The 14419-nt window shown below is 40.7% G+C and overlaps 2 protein-coding genes across 6 annotated transcripts in view; one reads left to right on the plus strand and one right to left on the minus strand.

Moving 5' to 3' along the window:
- PPIL6 (peptidylprolyl isomerase like 6) overlaps nucleotides 1-6944 on the plus strand; it is a 36599-nt gene extending 29655 nt beyond the window's left edge. For 3 of the 4 annotated variants that reach the window (XM_059941439.1, XM_059941440.1, XM_059941442.1), the window contains 2 exons: nucleotides 1800-1935; nucleotides 6749-6944. In XM_059941439.1, coding sequence (XP_059797422.1) covers nucleotides 1800-1935; nucleotides 6749-6860 — 248 coding nt within the window. In that variant the 3' untranslated portion in view covers nucleotides 6861-6944. Of the gene's footprint in view, nucleotides 1-1799; nucleotides 1947-6748 lie in introns of all 4 variants that reach the window. The other variant, XM_059941441.1, reaches the window with a different exon arrangement.
- Nucleotides 1-14157, minus strand: part of SMPD2 (sphingomyelin phosphodiesterase 2) — a 45598-nt gene extending 31441 nt beyond the window's left edge. For both annotated transcript variants that reach the window (XM_059941436.1, XM_059941437.1), the window contains exon 1: nucleotides 13160-14157. The gene's annotated coding sequence lies outside the window, so the exon portion shown is untranslated. The remainder of the gene's footprint in view (nucleotides 1-13159) is intronic.
- Between the last annotated feature and the right edge of the window lie 262 nt (nucleotides 14158-14419).

Here is a 14419-nt window from a genome sequence, read left to right on the forward strand (position 1 = left end):
CTATGCTGTACACCTGACACTAATATAATACTGTAAATTAACTATACTTCAATTAAAAATATAAAAAATAAAATATTTCATTAAAGCAGCAGTTTAAAAATGCTAGGTAGCACACCCAATTTACTTTTATACAACAATAAATGATTAGTGAAAAGCTATTATTATTTAAATATGCTGGTAAAATTAGGGCAGTAGGTTTAAAAAATTGATGTTGCAGGATTCAAGTCCAATTTCTACTTGACATTATTGTCTTCAGAAAATTATATAGAAATGTCCCAAATTGTCTGCTTATTCCCTTACCAGAGAGAATAGAGGCAGTTTCCCCAAACTTGAGAAAGCAGTAGTTGCTTTCATTATAAACATCAGAATGAGTTTTATATTAAATAAATTCAGAAACTGATTTTCTTCAGCAGGTGAATTCTGATTTCTCTTTCAAACAAAGTTACACCCTTAATGCTTTAAAAGTTCTCCCATAATCACAGAATTTTTGGTAAAAATGTTACAACTCTATAAATTTTCTTTCCAATTACTTTCAGAGTTTAAGAAAAATTGATCATAATATCTAAGAGCAATGACAAATACCATTTTGTTAAAACTCTCTGAATCTCTGCTTGGGCAGATTTCTATGCCATGTGATTTTCTGTGAAATTAACGGGCTATTCTCTATTCCACTGAAATGAATATGGAGTATCAATGTAATTATAAAGCTATATTGGCACAAAAATACTTTATTTTCATTTCATAAGATTTCAGAGGTCTTTATTCAGTGTGCAGTTTAACAAGCTAAAAGTAACCACCATAGATATGGCTTAATTGCTTTGTTGGCTTAGCTCTGAAACTTAAAATGAGAATAGTCAACAATTGCAGTTTAAGAAAATCTTGACAGTTAATATTCGTATCTCTCAATTATTCCCAGAATTTGATAAAGTTATTGAATGAAAACTTTTACTGAATTTCTCTTCTATTACTTCCTTCTGTGTTTTTGAGTTTGGAGGCAAATCTTATTTCATGCTGGAAATGGTTCTTCCTGAAAATGGTGGCCCGATAATCACCGTATAATTCTCTTTACTTGTTAATCTTACACTAAAAAAATCACTTTCCATAAAATCTTGGTCAACCCATATAAGGTTTGAGATTAAAATTTGTTTAAAGACTACTAAAAATAAGCATAAATTAACTTATTTTCATCATCAATATTTAAGGCCACACATGTGCCAAGTAATGTGCTAGGAGGCCCTGGGGGTAAAGCGATGATGAGATAAAGCCCCTGCCTTCACAAACATGAAACAGCCTGTAAACAATTACATAAAGTGTTTTAAAGACTATAATAGAGGTCTGCAGAAGATGCTGTGAGGGGAAGGGTCTGCCTGTGAAAGGTTTCTCCAAGGAGTCATTTTTAATAATCACATTGATAGTTTGAATAAAATATTACTGCCAAAACAATACAAGAATGTTTGCTGACTTTTATTCCTAAAAAAAGGTATGTGCTTCCTTTTATATTATTAATTTCAAGTTCTTCCTTTTACATTATCTATTTTCTTAGCACACTTGTTTTTAGCTATATTAATGATAAACTAAAGGTAAATGCTCAAATAGGTCTAAGACTTTCCAGCTTCTCTTTTTTAACAGCCCAGTTGAGTGAAAGTAATATGAAACAAATAGAATATTTTACAATTTGGGATATATTGCTAAATATGATTGAGAACCCTTGTTACCAAGCATTGTTTGTGCTTTATGTATTACTATCAATCAAGAAAATAGAAATATTTTAGTGACCTATTGCATATTGTCTTTTCTAGATGAAAACTTCTCAATTCCTCATAATAAAAGGGGAGTTCTTGGAATGGTCAACAAAGGCCGTCACAGCAATGGGTCACAATTCTACATCACACTACAAGCAGCTCCCTATCTAGACAGAAAATATGTGGCTTTTGGGTATGTGCATTGTAAGTTCGTCTATATAATATTCATATATATATAAATGTGGTTCAAAAAGATGTGGGTAAGTATTGTACACAGTCTACGGGTAACTAAAAATAGAACTTAAAAGCAAAAGTAATACAAATACTGTAGACAAACATGTTCAGAAGTAAGTATTTCATAAGAAGCCTGCTATCTATAATAAACACGGACACCATTTAGGCACAGCCATTATAATGTCCTGTGCATCCATCCATCCATCCATCATCCATCCTTCTATGGACCTTCAGCCTCAAGGATATTGTCAATTCTTAGTAACTATTAACACCATAGTTCTTAATAATCTAGATATATTTAGATGCAGAAGTGAGGTGAAGCCATTTATGTAATTGTCCATGAACATTGTGAAGGGAGAGATAAAATCGTCCAAGCTACAAGTAACTTTTTATTTTACTGAGCAATTTAAAATATGGAAATATCTCAGGTAATAATTACTAGAATATTATTAGCAAGATGCTTGTAGGCATGTGGACCGAATATGGATGGTGACTATACTTTTCATCACTCCCGTGTTTCATATCTGTTTGATTACTGAAATGAATATAAATTGAAGCTTACTTTGTCTTTCCTGAAATGATGTATAAGGTGTCAGAACTTTTCTGAATATTAGATTATTCCAGCTACTCCACAGGGATAATTACTGACTCTTCATCCTCAGAAAAAATTCCAGGCCAATGTTAATTTTAAACACAATTAAAAAAAAAACTTAAGCACAATTATTCCTTCAGTGTAATGCAGGTGATATTTCCAGGTTGAAAAAGCAGAAAGTATATTTTCATCCAAAGGAGACTTCTTTAAAGAGATGATTTTAACAGCTATATAAGCTAAAATAATGCATTTTCCTCCATCCTCCCTGGTCTTAATAAACTATATTCTGATTTTGAAATGCATTCTTCAATTATTTTTTAAATCCAAATAATTCTTACAATTTCTTGGATCTTTTAAATATCTTCCTGTCATCTTGTTGGTAGTATCTTGCCTTCATCCATATGCTTAGGTGATCCTTTATATCCTTCCAAAAGGTACCTTTCTCAAACGCAAACATGACTTTAAAAAATTTAGTGCCTCCTTCACTACCTCCACCCACAGATGCATAGAGCCTAGAGTTCAGAGCGGCATTGCAGGTCCTCCACCCTCTGGCCCCGCATCTTTTTTCAGCCTTCACTGCTGCTGGCCTTCTGACCCATTCATTCAACCAGCATTTTATTAGGCACCTAACAAGTGCTAGTCCCGGTGCTCAGTCCTGGGGCAAGAGTGATGTGGCACAACTTCCGCCCTTCGGGGAGCCTATATAGTGTGTTGGAAAACCCAACAACTGTAAGACAGTGAGACATGAACATGCAAGCCCTGTAAAGAGTGCACTGGGAATACAGGAGAGAGGGCAAGGCAATAAGTACCCTCCAACTCCTTAGTAAAAGCCAATGCAGATCCTACAGGATGGTAGTGGAGAGGAGTGCTTGGTCTCCTTTTGGTGATTGCCTTTTTCTATGTGATTCATCTTTAGGGGACTCGCTCGCACTAATTCGTTATCACCAACACACTGGCCTCAGGGAGGCGCTGCACTGCTTTTATTGCTCTAGCCTAAGTATAATCTCAATTTTTTTCCCTTAAGCCTCCAAGTTACAGCTGAGTCTGGGCTGAAATATTTAAACAACACCTGACAGAACGTTAGGCGAGAAGCAGAAAAGTAATACCATAATAGGCAACTAGATAATCTGACACAATATAACTAACTCCTTCAGGGATACCCTCCTTCCCTGCTGTAGAGCTGCCTCTAGTGGAAGATGCTTTCTCTTCCCTATCATCACAGAGCACCCGCAGGTTTATCTGAGCTTCCAGAAGCCCAGACATGGTTAGCAAGGTCCAGAGAGATACAGAAATTTCCTTTCCTATTTGAGACAGACCCTCCTTCCAAGACCTAGTTTCTGGTACATGAACTTGCCTTGTCTTCAGATGGATGACACTGGGAATGCCCTTTAGGGGAGATTGCATCGACCCACAGTCTTGTTGATGGCCCTGCCCTGTGTTTTCACAGGGAAAGAATACCAAAATATAAGCCTGTAAGATCTCCATTCACACATACATAGGTCAAAGGGGTATATGTTGGGGATAGTGCTGGGGAGGAATTAATTAATTATAAGGGACCACTAAAGTGGGGAGGAGTCATGGGAAGCTTCATGAGAAGGTGAAATGAGTACTGAAAGTCATGTAGAAGTTAGCCAGATAGAGAAGGCTGGAAATCAAAGTGAGTAAAATAAATTTTAGAAAGAGTGAAGAACCTCCGTAGAGAGACCCTAAGGAGTATCCTATCTACCAGTCATTTAGTTTGGCTAGAGCTTAGAGCCCAGGGGGAAATGGAGAGAGTAGAGGCTGGAGAAGATGAGACAGCCAAGTCCCGGCTCTCAAAGGGCTGTGGGTGCCATGCTGCTGAGCACAGACCCCCACCTGAAGGGGCTGGGAAGCCATGGGAGAATTTTTAATTGGGAGCAACGTGACCAGGTTCTTGTTCTGAAAAAAATCTCTTTTTAGCAGAAGTGAGGAATTAATTGGCAAAGGATGAAAATGAAGGTAGAAAGGCCAGTTAAGAAACGATGGTAACCACCTAGAGGGGTGGGATAGGGAGGGTGGGAGGGAGATGCAAGAGGGGGTATGGGGATATATGTATACTATAGCTGATTCACTTTGTTATACAGCAGAAACTAACACACCATTGTAAAGCAATTATACTCCAATAAAGATGTTAAAAAAAAAAAAGAAGCAATGGTAATAGTAGGCCATAAATGAAGTCCTAGTCTAAGGCACTGGCAGTACAGATAAGCAGGGGATAAACGGAAAAATTCAAAAGATATTTGGAAATTAGATTCAACAAGACTTTATGACTATTTAGATGTTGGTGGTGAGGTTATGGAAAGGTATAGAGCAATGGTATCTAACAGAACTTTCGCAGTGATGGAAATGTACTATGATCTGTGCTGCCCAATATGACAGCCACTAGCCACATAAGCCACTTAGCACTTGAAATGTGGCAAGTGCAACTGAGGAACTAAATTTAATTAATTAAATTTAATTTAAGTAGCCACCTGTGGCTATTGGCTACCATATTGGGCAGTGAAGATCTGGAGGAACTCCTAGGATTTTGGAACTGGTTGGATGGCTGGTGCCATTCACCACAGTAGAGAATACAAGAAGGAGGATATGGGAGAGAAGATCATGAATTCAAGGAGGACAAGTTATGTTTCAAGTGAAGATACCTGTATGACAGGCAGGTGGCAACTCCTGAATACCAGGAGTAGGTATTCAAGATGGGCAAGGGCTAGAGATGTAGATTTGGAAGCTTTGAACATGGCAGCTGAGCTACAGCCAGACCAGAGTACCATCCCTCCCAGAACAGCCTCTGGGCCTTTGCTTGTCTTGTTACGTTCTGCCTTCCTTCAGTCTGCCAAAATCCCGTTCAAGGCTTAGGTCAGAAATACCCCCCTAACTACCAAAATCAAACTGCCTCTTTGTCCTCTTTGGCACACTGTGAACAACTTGAAATAGGAACTGAGTCTCACTTACTCTGTGCCCTAACACCTGTCACAGTGGAAAGGTGCACACAGTAGGTGCCCATTCAGTATTTGTGAAACCAATGTGGAGAATAGGCTTCACAGCCTCTTTGGACAGAGGTGAATCTGTCCATTTATTCCCTGCTCTTCATCCTCAGAATGTATCTTGTGTCCTGCTCTGTGTCATGTTTTCTAATTGGGATGGCAAAAATAGAGCCCTCCAGAAAAGAAATGACTAGAGATGGTCAGCGTCAACACTGACACTGTCCCCGTAAAGGATCATGAAATGGAAATTGCACCTTCCCCTTAACCACTGCTTCAACCCAAACACTGGCAGAGGGCACAGTCCTATGTTTAGAGCTATCTCTCTGGCCTCTGCTGCCTTTTTTTAGTTGAGAGAACCATCAGAAGTCTAGTTCCACTCGGGGAGTTCTGGCTTGTGGCCAGCGAACATGTACAGAGACCTGAACTAGCATGGCTCTGGGCTGTCTTTTATTCATGTATTCAGTGGATGGCAATGAGGTGCCCACTCTGTGCCAGGCACTGAGCACTATGCAAAAGCATGATCTCTGCCCTCAGGGGAGAATCAGAAATTAATCCAAGAAGCATAGAAATAAATGTCAAATTTATCCCTGATCACTCCTATAAGGGAGAGGGGGAACTTGACATAAGCGGGGCGGGGAGGGGGGCGATGTCTGGGAAACGTCCCCCAAGGTAGTGATGGCTAAGATCGGAAGGAAGGCCAGGAGGTGACCAGGCCAGGGGACAGAGGGAGGCAAGAGCAAAGGAGACAGCTGTGGCAGGAAGGGCACATGGGGCGGTGGCTGAAGTGCTGAGAGCCAGTCTGGCTGGAGCCGACAGAGCAAGGGAGCATGCTGCAAGGGGAGTGGGGAGGCCGGCCATGGGAGAGACCTTTGGTCTTTATCATAAGGATGATGGGAAATTATTGAAGTGTTTTAAGTGGGGGAGGTGAGACCACATTAGCATTTTTAAAAGATCGCTCTGATGGCAGTGAGGATAACAGACTGGAAGGGTCCCGGAGCAGGTGTGGAGGAGCATGGCAAAGTGGACATATCTAGAGCTATTTAAGGTATTTATGACTGATGTTAATTTAATTTGTAGGAAACAGCCTTAGCTAAGCTAGATAGGACTCAATTTAGGGATGTAAGCTAAATGTGAAAATTTATGACTGACTGAATTTTCCATTCTGTTCTCCTATATAGGCAATTGATTGAAGGAACAGATGTTCTTCATCAACTAGAATTGGTTCCAACAGAGAATGAAAGACCAATACAACAATGTGTAATTATTGACAGTGGAGAGCTTTATGCCTAACCTTCGTATCAGTATTTTCTGACAATTTTTTATTGTACATCTGATCAGCTGTTTCTAGATTTAATTAAACAGTGCTTGTTAAAATTTGATTTGAAAGCTGTGGCGGACGCTGTAGGTTAGCTCTCCCAACACCCAATCCCTCCCCATTTTCCTTTCTTGCCTAAAGCAAAATACACAATTTTCCAGCCTCCTTTGCAGCTAGGAGTAGCCATGGGATACTGTTCTGGCCAGTAAGACAGCAGCAGAATGCCAGTGGTCCTGCCCCTTCCCCTCTATCCAGTCTTGAATGCAGAGAGGCTGGAGCCATGAAGGAAAGGCCAAGAGAACAACAGAGGTGTCAGCCCCAATTCTTGAGCTGCGGGACCAATACCAGCAACTCCCTATGTCTAGATTTCTTGGTATCTGAGACAAACAGATCCCTGTTTCTTGGTCGATTATTGTTACTTGTAGCCAAAACCATTCTTAATTTAGCAGCAGTACCTAATGGCCTTTGAATCCTAAAACATTTGTACCTATAACAGAATTATGTTGGTGTCTGTAATTATATTTCTGCCATAAGAAAATTGGTAAATAACCAAATAGAAGAGAGGCAACAGAAAAATATTCATTGTAATATTTCGTTGTTTATACATGACATTCAGAGAAGGATATACACTTTAGATGGTTTTATGAATAGAATGCTTGTCTCTGAGCCATACCAACTCTATGAAAACCAAGGGCCTCGGTTAGAGTCCCTGTGGTGGTGGACTCCTGAGATGTTCCTGGGATCCAGCTTTATCAGCTGCTCCTTAAGCTGAGATTCTCAAACCCATGTCACCTAGGGAAGTTTTTCAACAAAGACTACTGGACCCTGTCCTTGCCCTGCAGAGTCTCTAGATGTGGGACAGGGATTCTGCGCATTCGCTTAGCTCTCTCCCCAGAGGTTCTTATTTAAGCCACCTGGGCACTGGTCACTCGGGAATCACTGCAAGACATAAGCAACATGTTTCAGCCCCCTTTTTGCAGTCAGTGAGGTGCTTGCCTCTGTTAGTGGTGACCCCGCTCAGCTGCCGCCACCACTGCTGTCGAACTGCTGCTCTGCCCAGACCCACTGCACTTTTCTTGCCCTTAAGTGAAGGTCTGTCTTCCAAGCACAATCTCTCTTTGAGCTGATCTTAAGAAGAAAGCCCCCTAATTGACTTAGGGCTTGCCAAAGGGAGGCAAAGGATTTTTAGAAATTTTTAATTTTGAAATGATTATAGATTCACAAGTAATTGCAAAAATAGAACAGAGCAGTCCTGTGTACAGATCACCGTTTCCCCAGGGGTCCTATCTTACACTATAGTATAACATCAAAACCAGGCAACTGACAATGGCAGAGTTGTCATCTTATCCTGTATATTGTAGATGTGTGTGACTGGCACCACAATAAAGACACAGAACTTTTTCAGCACCACAAAAACCTCCCTCGGGCTAGCCCTTTACAGTTAACCTACTCCCTTGCTCCCCACCATCCCTAACTCCTGCCATCGGGCATCTATATATACATCTATCTTCCTCCCTTCCTTCCTTTCTTTCTCTCTCCTTCCCTCTCTCTTTTTCTCTCTCTGCCCTCTTTCTCTCTTTTCCTGTCTCTCTCTCTCTCCCTCCCTCCCTTCCTCTCTCTCTCTTTCTAATAACAGCTTCATTGCTATTGCCATATGGTTCTATCCTAAGATCTGAGGTGGATGGGGAGGAAGCGTACTGCCTGTGTCACGTTCTCAAGTGACCCAGGGGCAGCAGAATGTTAAGAATGTGTGTTCTAGAGCCAGACAGCCTGAGTTTGAATCCTGGCTCTGCCCTTCCCTTGCTGCATGAACTCAGGTAAGAACTTCACTGTGCCTCTATTGCCTCATCTCAAAACAGTAGTACCTACCACACAGAGCTGCTGTGAGGGTTCAGGGGATCAGGAATTTGTAGACAGGATCTAGAATATGACCAATTATGCTGTAAGTGTTCGATACACGTATGATTAATAAAATCCTGGTATATGACCTTCAGGGTGTTGTCTAGGAACTTGTATTTTTAAAAAACTCTTCAATGACTGATTAACAGCCAGATCTGGGAAACACTGAAAAGGAGGTATCTCCTCTTCTTCTGCCCTTAGGAGTTTTGGCCAACCTGAGAATTCAAGCTGTTTGTATGAAGCCTCCGGATCCACTCCCTGGGCCTTTGGAGGGGTTCCTCCAGTCACACTGGTGACACCTCAAACAAAGGGGCGCTGGGCTTGCCGCAGAGGCTCTCAGCAACTCCTGAAGCACGGGATGAAAGAAACTGACACACTGCAAAGGTCCTGGTTAAAACATTACAGGCATTAGTCATGTAATAACAAGCAGCAGAGCAATTCTTACTGGCAATGAACCTGTATATTAGGGCATTAAGCATTTATCTGATATTGTGAAAGAACTGGGATATTTGCATGGGTGTAAGAAACTGATGCCAGCTCCCCTTATTTTTCAGTTTGCCTGCAATGTAAAGGTAGAACTCTGCTAACCGCCTAAAGGATGGCAAGCAAGTTCATGGTCACTTTGTTTGCTCTCACTTCCCAATTTTAGGCTGTGTAGAAACTTTAGTCACAGATCTATATATGCAGTGGTTCTTACTGCCATCGTTTAAAGGTACATGTACTGATACTTCTGTCTTAGAATATATTGTCTTAGAATGATTTATGTTTAACTATATCGTTTGGAGAAACTGATTGTTACAAAGGACTCAGAAGCTTATCCCAATTAACTCCAAATATAAGACTTTGATTTAACCAAAATGAAAGATTCTGATTTGATTAAACAGAAGGAATTCTAAATTTTTCCAAGTCTACAAATATGAGAGTAAAGGCATTCTGATGCTTTGTACAAAATGTTAGTTATGTGACCTAGCCCTAAATGCTGATATGGCAAAGTCAAGTACATATGCTCTGTCTTACACCAAGCCATGTGAATAAGCAGAGTGTGGTATCTTCATTTTTTTTTATTTTGGGAGATTTGAGATAAATATTTTAAATTCTATCTAAAGAATATGTTTTCCCCAACTCCAAACAATGCCAGCTATTTGTTAATCAATGAATAGGCTGGAAACCTCAGGATTCCATACTATTTACATTTTATACATATTTAAAATCAGGTGTGTTTGTTTTAGTCCCAGCTAGCTAGCAAAATGGTGCCCAAATCACTTAACCTTGCATTTTCTTCATTTGTAAAAAGAACAAATAGGAGTAAAGAAGTTGTTAGCTCCCTTCAGGCTCTAAAACTTCAGTGGTTCCCTGAGTAAATTTATAAAATCAATAACAATACTATTATCTACTTTTGGGCTTCAATTTCACTAGTAAAATCGGGGTACATCTATCTCATAGTGGTTTGAGGATTGAGATAATTTGTGAAGACACCACTAATGATCCTTGACACATAGCAGAAATTTGATAAAAATTATCTTCCCATCTGGAATGTCAACCCACAAAAAACAGAGAAACTGCCACTGACAGAAAGAACATCATCATCATTTCAAGGAACAGCAAGTCCCTGTTATGCTCAGTGTTAGCTATTCTCACTAACATACTAATTTCCAATTGACTGAATTAATTCAAAGGTATATCCTCAAAATTAAAATTAATCTCTACCAACCTAGTGATACTCTTTCCCTCATGCAAACTCATTTTTTAAACTACTATATTGCTTATACCATCCACTACCCTTCCCAAAATGGAATCGCAACTTAAACTTGCAAATCTAGTTGGTCCGTATCTCCAATAAATTTTATACATCATACAAAATGTAACAAACTCAGTAGTAACACATAAAACACAAATTACAAAGTTTGACACTTGATAGGGGGCTTTGAAAACGTGGTGAATCATAGGTTCTTCTACTTCAGTGAGCATCAGAAATGCTTGAGCCTATTAAAACACAGATTCCTGGGCCTCACACCAGTTTCCGGTTCAGTGGATCTGGAGTGGGTTGGAGAATTTGCATTTTTAACACGTACCAGGTGATGCTGATCTGCTGGCCTGGAGACCACACGTTAAGAACCACTGGGATATATGAAAGTCATAGATACATGAGAGACTTGTGGCATACAGGTATGCAGAACAAAGATAAAAGTTATTAAACACTAAAGTGTGACAACAGAAAAGAATGAGAAAAAATGATGAGACAAGAAACTTTGATTTCATCAAAGCAGCAGGGAGGTATGCAAACACTGACCAATCAGAAGGGACAGCAACTAGAGGCCTGGTGCAGGGTCCTAGAGCTCTTGGCTGGGCTGGAAGTGAGCCCTCCGCTTCTAGAGAGGCAACAGGGCAGTCTGGGGTTTCAGAAGAGTGACTGGGACCCTTGGGCTGCTCAGGCAGTGCTCTTTACCATTCAGTACAGAATCAGGTGAACATTTTAATAAGCAGAATATCCATCAGGGTGTGTTCCGGCTGAAAAGCAGCACTACAAGACAGGATTGGGAGGAGCACAAAGGATGCCTGGGCACAGGGGTAAGTCGTAGGTAATGCTGGATGTCAGAAAGCTGCCTGGGTGTAGTTTACTTTGAACTTGGGGGTTGTTCCTAAGGAATGAGTTATTAACAAGTCTTCGTTCTGTTTCCTAAAGGACTAAGAGATACAATGGGAAAAGCCCTAGCCTGTCCAGGATTTAAAGCAGTATAGAAATAAAAATAAATGTGTCTCAAGTGCCAGCCTAAAGGGAACCTAGGCTGGGCTCCAAGACTCCTGCATATCCAGTAGTTTTGCGTTGCTTGTACCATAACCTTACATATCTTTGTAAAACAAGCAAAAACCCAAATAAAGAAACAAAAACTTCACAATATGTCTTGCTTGATGTAATTCTGTAGAGGATTCACCACTAAGAATTGCAGCCACTTAGGAGAATAGAATAGTTCTCCACAGGTTATAGTGTAAAGCAGTCTTCTCAGACTTTAATAGGTGCACATATGGATCTCGTTAAAATGCAGATTGTGATTCAGGAGGTCTGAGGTGAGGCCTGACCTGCATTTCTAACAAGTTTTCAAGTGGTATGAATGGTATTGGTTCATGAACCACGCTTTGAGAAGCAAGGGTAAAGCAGTAGTTTGCAACCTAAGCTGCAGACAAGAAACACCTGGGGAGTTTTTTACAACTCCTGACGCCCAGACTTTATTCCAGGTGAATTAAATCAGTACCCAGGCATCAGTATTTTTCAAAACGTCTGGGTGGTTCCTATTTTCAGCCAAGGTTGAGAACACCTGCTTTAAAGTATAATGCTCCCCTATGAAACCCTGGAACAATTATCAAGGAAATACCATAGTCAAAGTGGAGAGCATCTAGTATTTTATCACCAACCCTAATCACAGTGTGAACAGTAAGAATATGAATATACAGTTTTAGCTCACTGTTAATATTTGACTTATTACAATCCTTCTCTAATTTTGTTGAAAGTTATTTAAATATTACACAAGGTTTAATACATGTTAAAACTGTATTATACGCATGTAAATCAATGAAGTTAGAACACTACCTCACATCATACACAAAAATAAAATCAAAATGGCTTAACTTAAATATGACATGACACCATAAAACTCCTAGAAGAGAACATAGGCAAAACATTTTCTGACATAAATCGTAGCAACGTTTTCTTAGGTCAGTCTCCCAAGGCAAAATAAACAAAGACAAAAGTAAGCAAATGGGACCTAATCAAATGTATAAGCTTTTGCACAGCAAAGGAAGCCATAAACAAAACGAATAAACAACCTGCGGACTGGGAGAAAATATTTGCAAAGGATGCAACCGACAAGGGCTTAATTTCCAAAATATATAAACAGCTCATGGAACTCAGTAACAAAAAAAACAAACAACTGTATCAAAAAATGGGCAGAAGATCTAAACAAGACATCTCTCCAAAAAAGACATACAGATGGCCAACAGGCACATGAAAAGATGCTGAATATGGCTAATTATTAGAGAAATGCAAATCAAAACTACAGTGAGGGACTTCCCTGGTGGCGCAGTGGTTAAGACTCTGTGCTCCAAATGCAGGGGGTCGGGGTTCAATCCCTGGTCAGGGAACTAGATCCCACATGCATGCCACAAGTAAGAGTATGCATGCCACAACTAAGGAGCCCGTGAGCCACCACCAAGACGCGGTGCAACCAAATGAATAAATAAATATTAAAAAAAAAAAAGCTGACTCGTGCCTTCATTTGGTCTGGTGTCAGATGGTTATGTGCTAAATAAATACCGTGTGAGAAGTATCCTGAGAAAAGAAATACCTTTGTTTGAAGGCTGATAATGAGACCTCACTTACTTGGCTGTACTCTCACGCTTCTGGCCGTAGATTGGATCAGTCAAAAACCGTTTCCTGTTTACATCCAAGCAAATCTCCAACTAGTGTAGTTGATGGAACAAATATTCATAGTCCTGAGGGCACAGAAGGATCCCACTGATTCGATTTTAGGATTAGGAAAGCCTTCAAGTTTAGGTAAAAAATGATAAAGCGCTTATGCAGTCTTCTTTTTTGGGGTTTCCATAGAAAAGCAGATCTCAAAAGCAACTGATGTTGTTATTTTATTAGACTAAATGCACGTAATTAAAATTAGATGATAAATACAAATAGCTGAAAACAGCGTTAAATACAGCTTTTATAACCTAAGTTTTACCATTTGATACAAGCATGGCTGCACTTGTGAATATTTTTGTGAGTTGGGCATCAGATGGCGCTCACCCTTACTAAAAGCCTGAGCAGTGACAGAATATTAACAGGCATTTCGAAATCCGGCCCTGACGCCAAGCAAATGTGCCTTTCGGTCAAGTCACTTTTCTAAGTTTCGGTTTCTTCATCTGTAAAGTAGGGGTGGGAACAGACCAGATGGATTTCCAACCCATAGCGTCTTTGATTCTTCGACTACAGCGGTGGCACAGACTGGCTGCTGCTACCGCTAACTGAAATCGTCACGAAATTCAGATAAGTCAGGGTGGGAAGGCGTGACAGAGGTAGGCAGTGTGCGTTCCCGACTGGAAGGCAGGAGACCGCTTTCGGTGTTTCAGCCGCTTACATTACGTGGGCGGCGGAGCAGAAACTCCTTAACCGCGTGGTGCCTCCATTTCCCTGGGGTGTCCCAGCACAAGGTTATAGAATTCCAGGAAAATCGACTTTGAAGGAAAAAAGCGCGGGTCCTACGAAGGATACTTATGCAAGCACGTTGGGAACGCGGGAGGACAGTACAAACTTAATTCTTTCTCAACGAAACGCCTGAAAACAACTTCCGCCCAGCGGGTCTCAGGTCTGGGAGATGCTGCCCCGGAGGTCACGTGGGACCAAGCTGGTCGTTCGCGAGGACGCAGTCGCCACATCATGTAGGTTGTTCCATCCAAGCCGGGGGGGAGCCTTCTCTATTGCAGGAACGAGAAAAGCCCAGCCGTGCCCTGTATGGCAACCTGAGGGCAAATAAAAGAGGTTCCTGTGTCTAGGCAGTTTCTTCGCTTGGCCAGTACAGTCGCTTGGGGGAAAATCCTCCCTCAGTTTCCTCTCGATTCCTCTGTTCCCCCTGCCGTAGAATTCCAGTTG

Source organism: Balaenoptera ricei, chromosome 12 (assembly GCF_028023285.1).
Source record: "Balaenoptera ricei isolate mBalRic1 chromosome 12, mBalRic1.hap2, whole genome shotgun sequence".
In the NCBI taxonomy this organism is placed as follows: domain Eukaryota; kingdom Metazoa; phylum Chordata; class Mammalia; order Artiodactyla; family Balaenopteridae; genus Balaenoptera; species Balaenoptera ricei.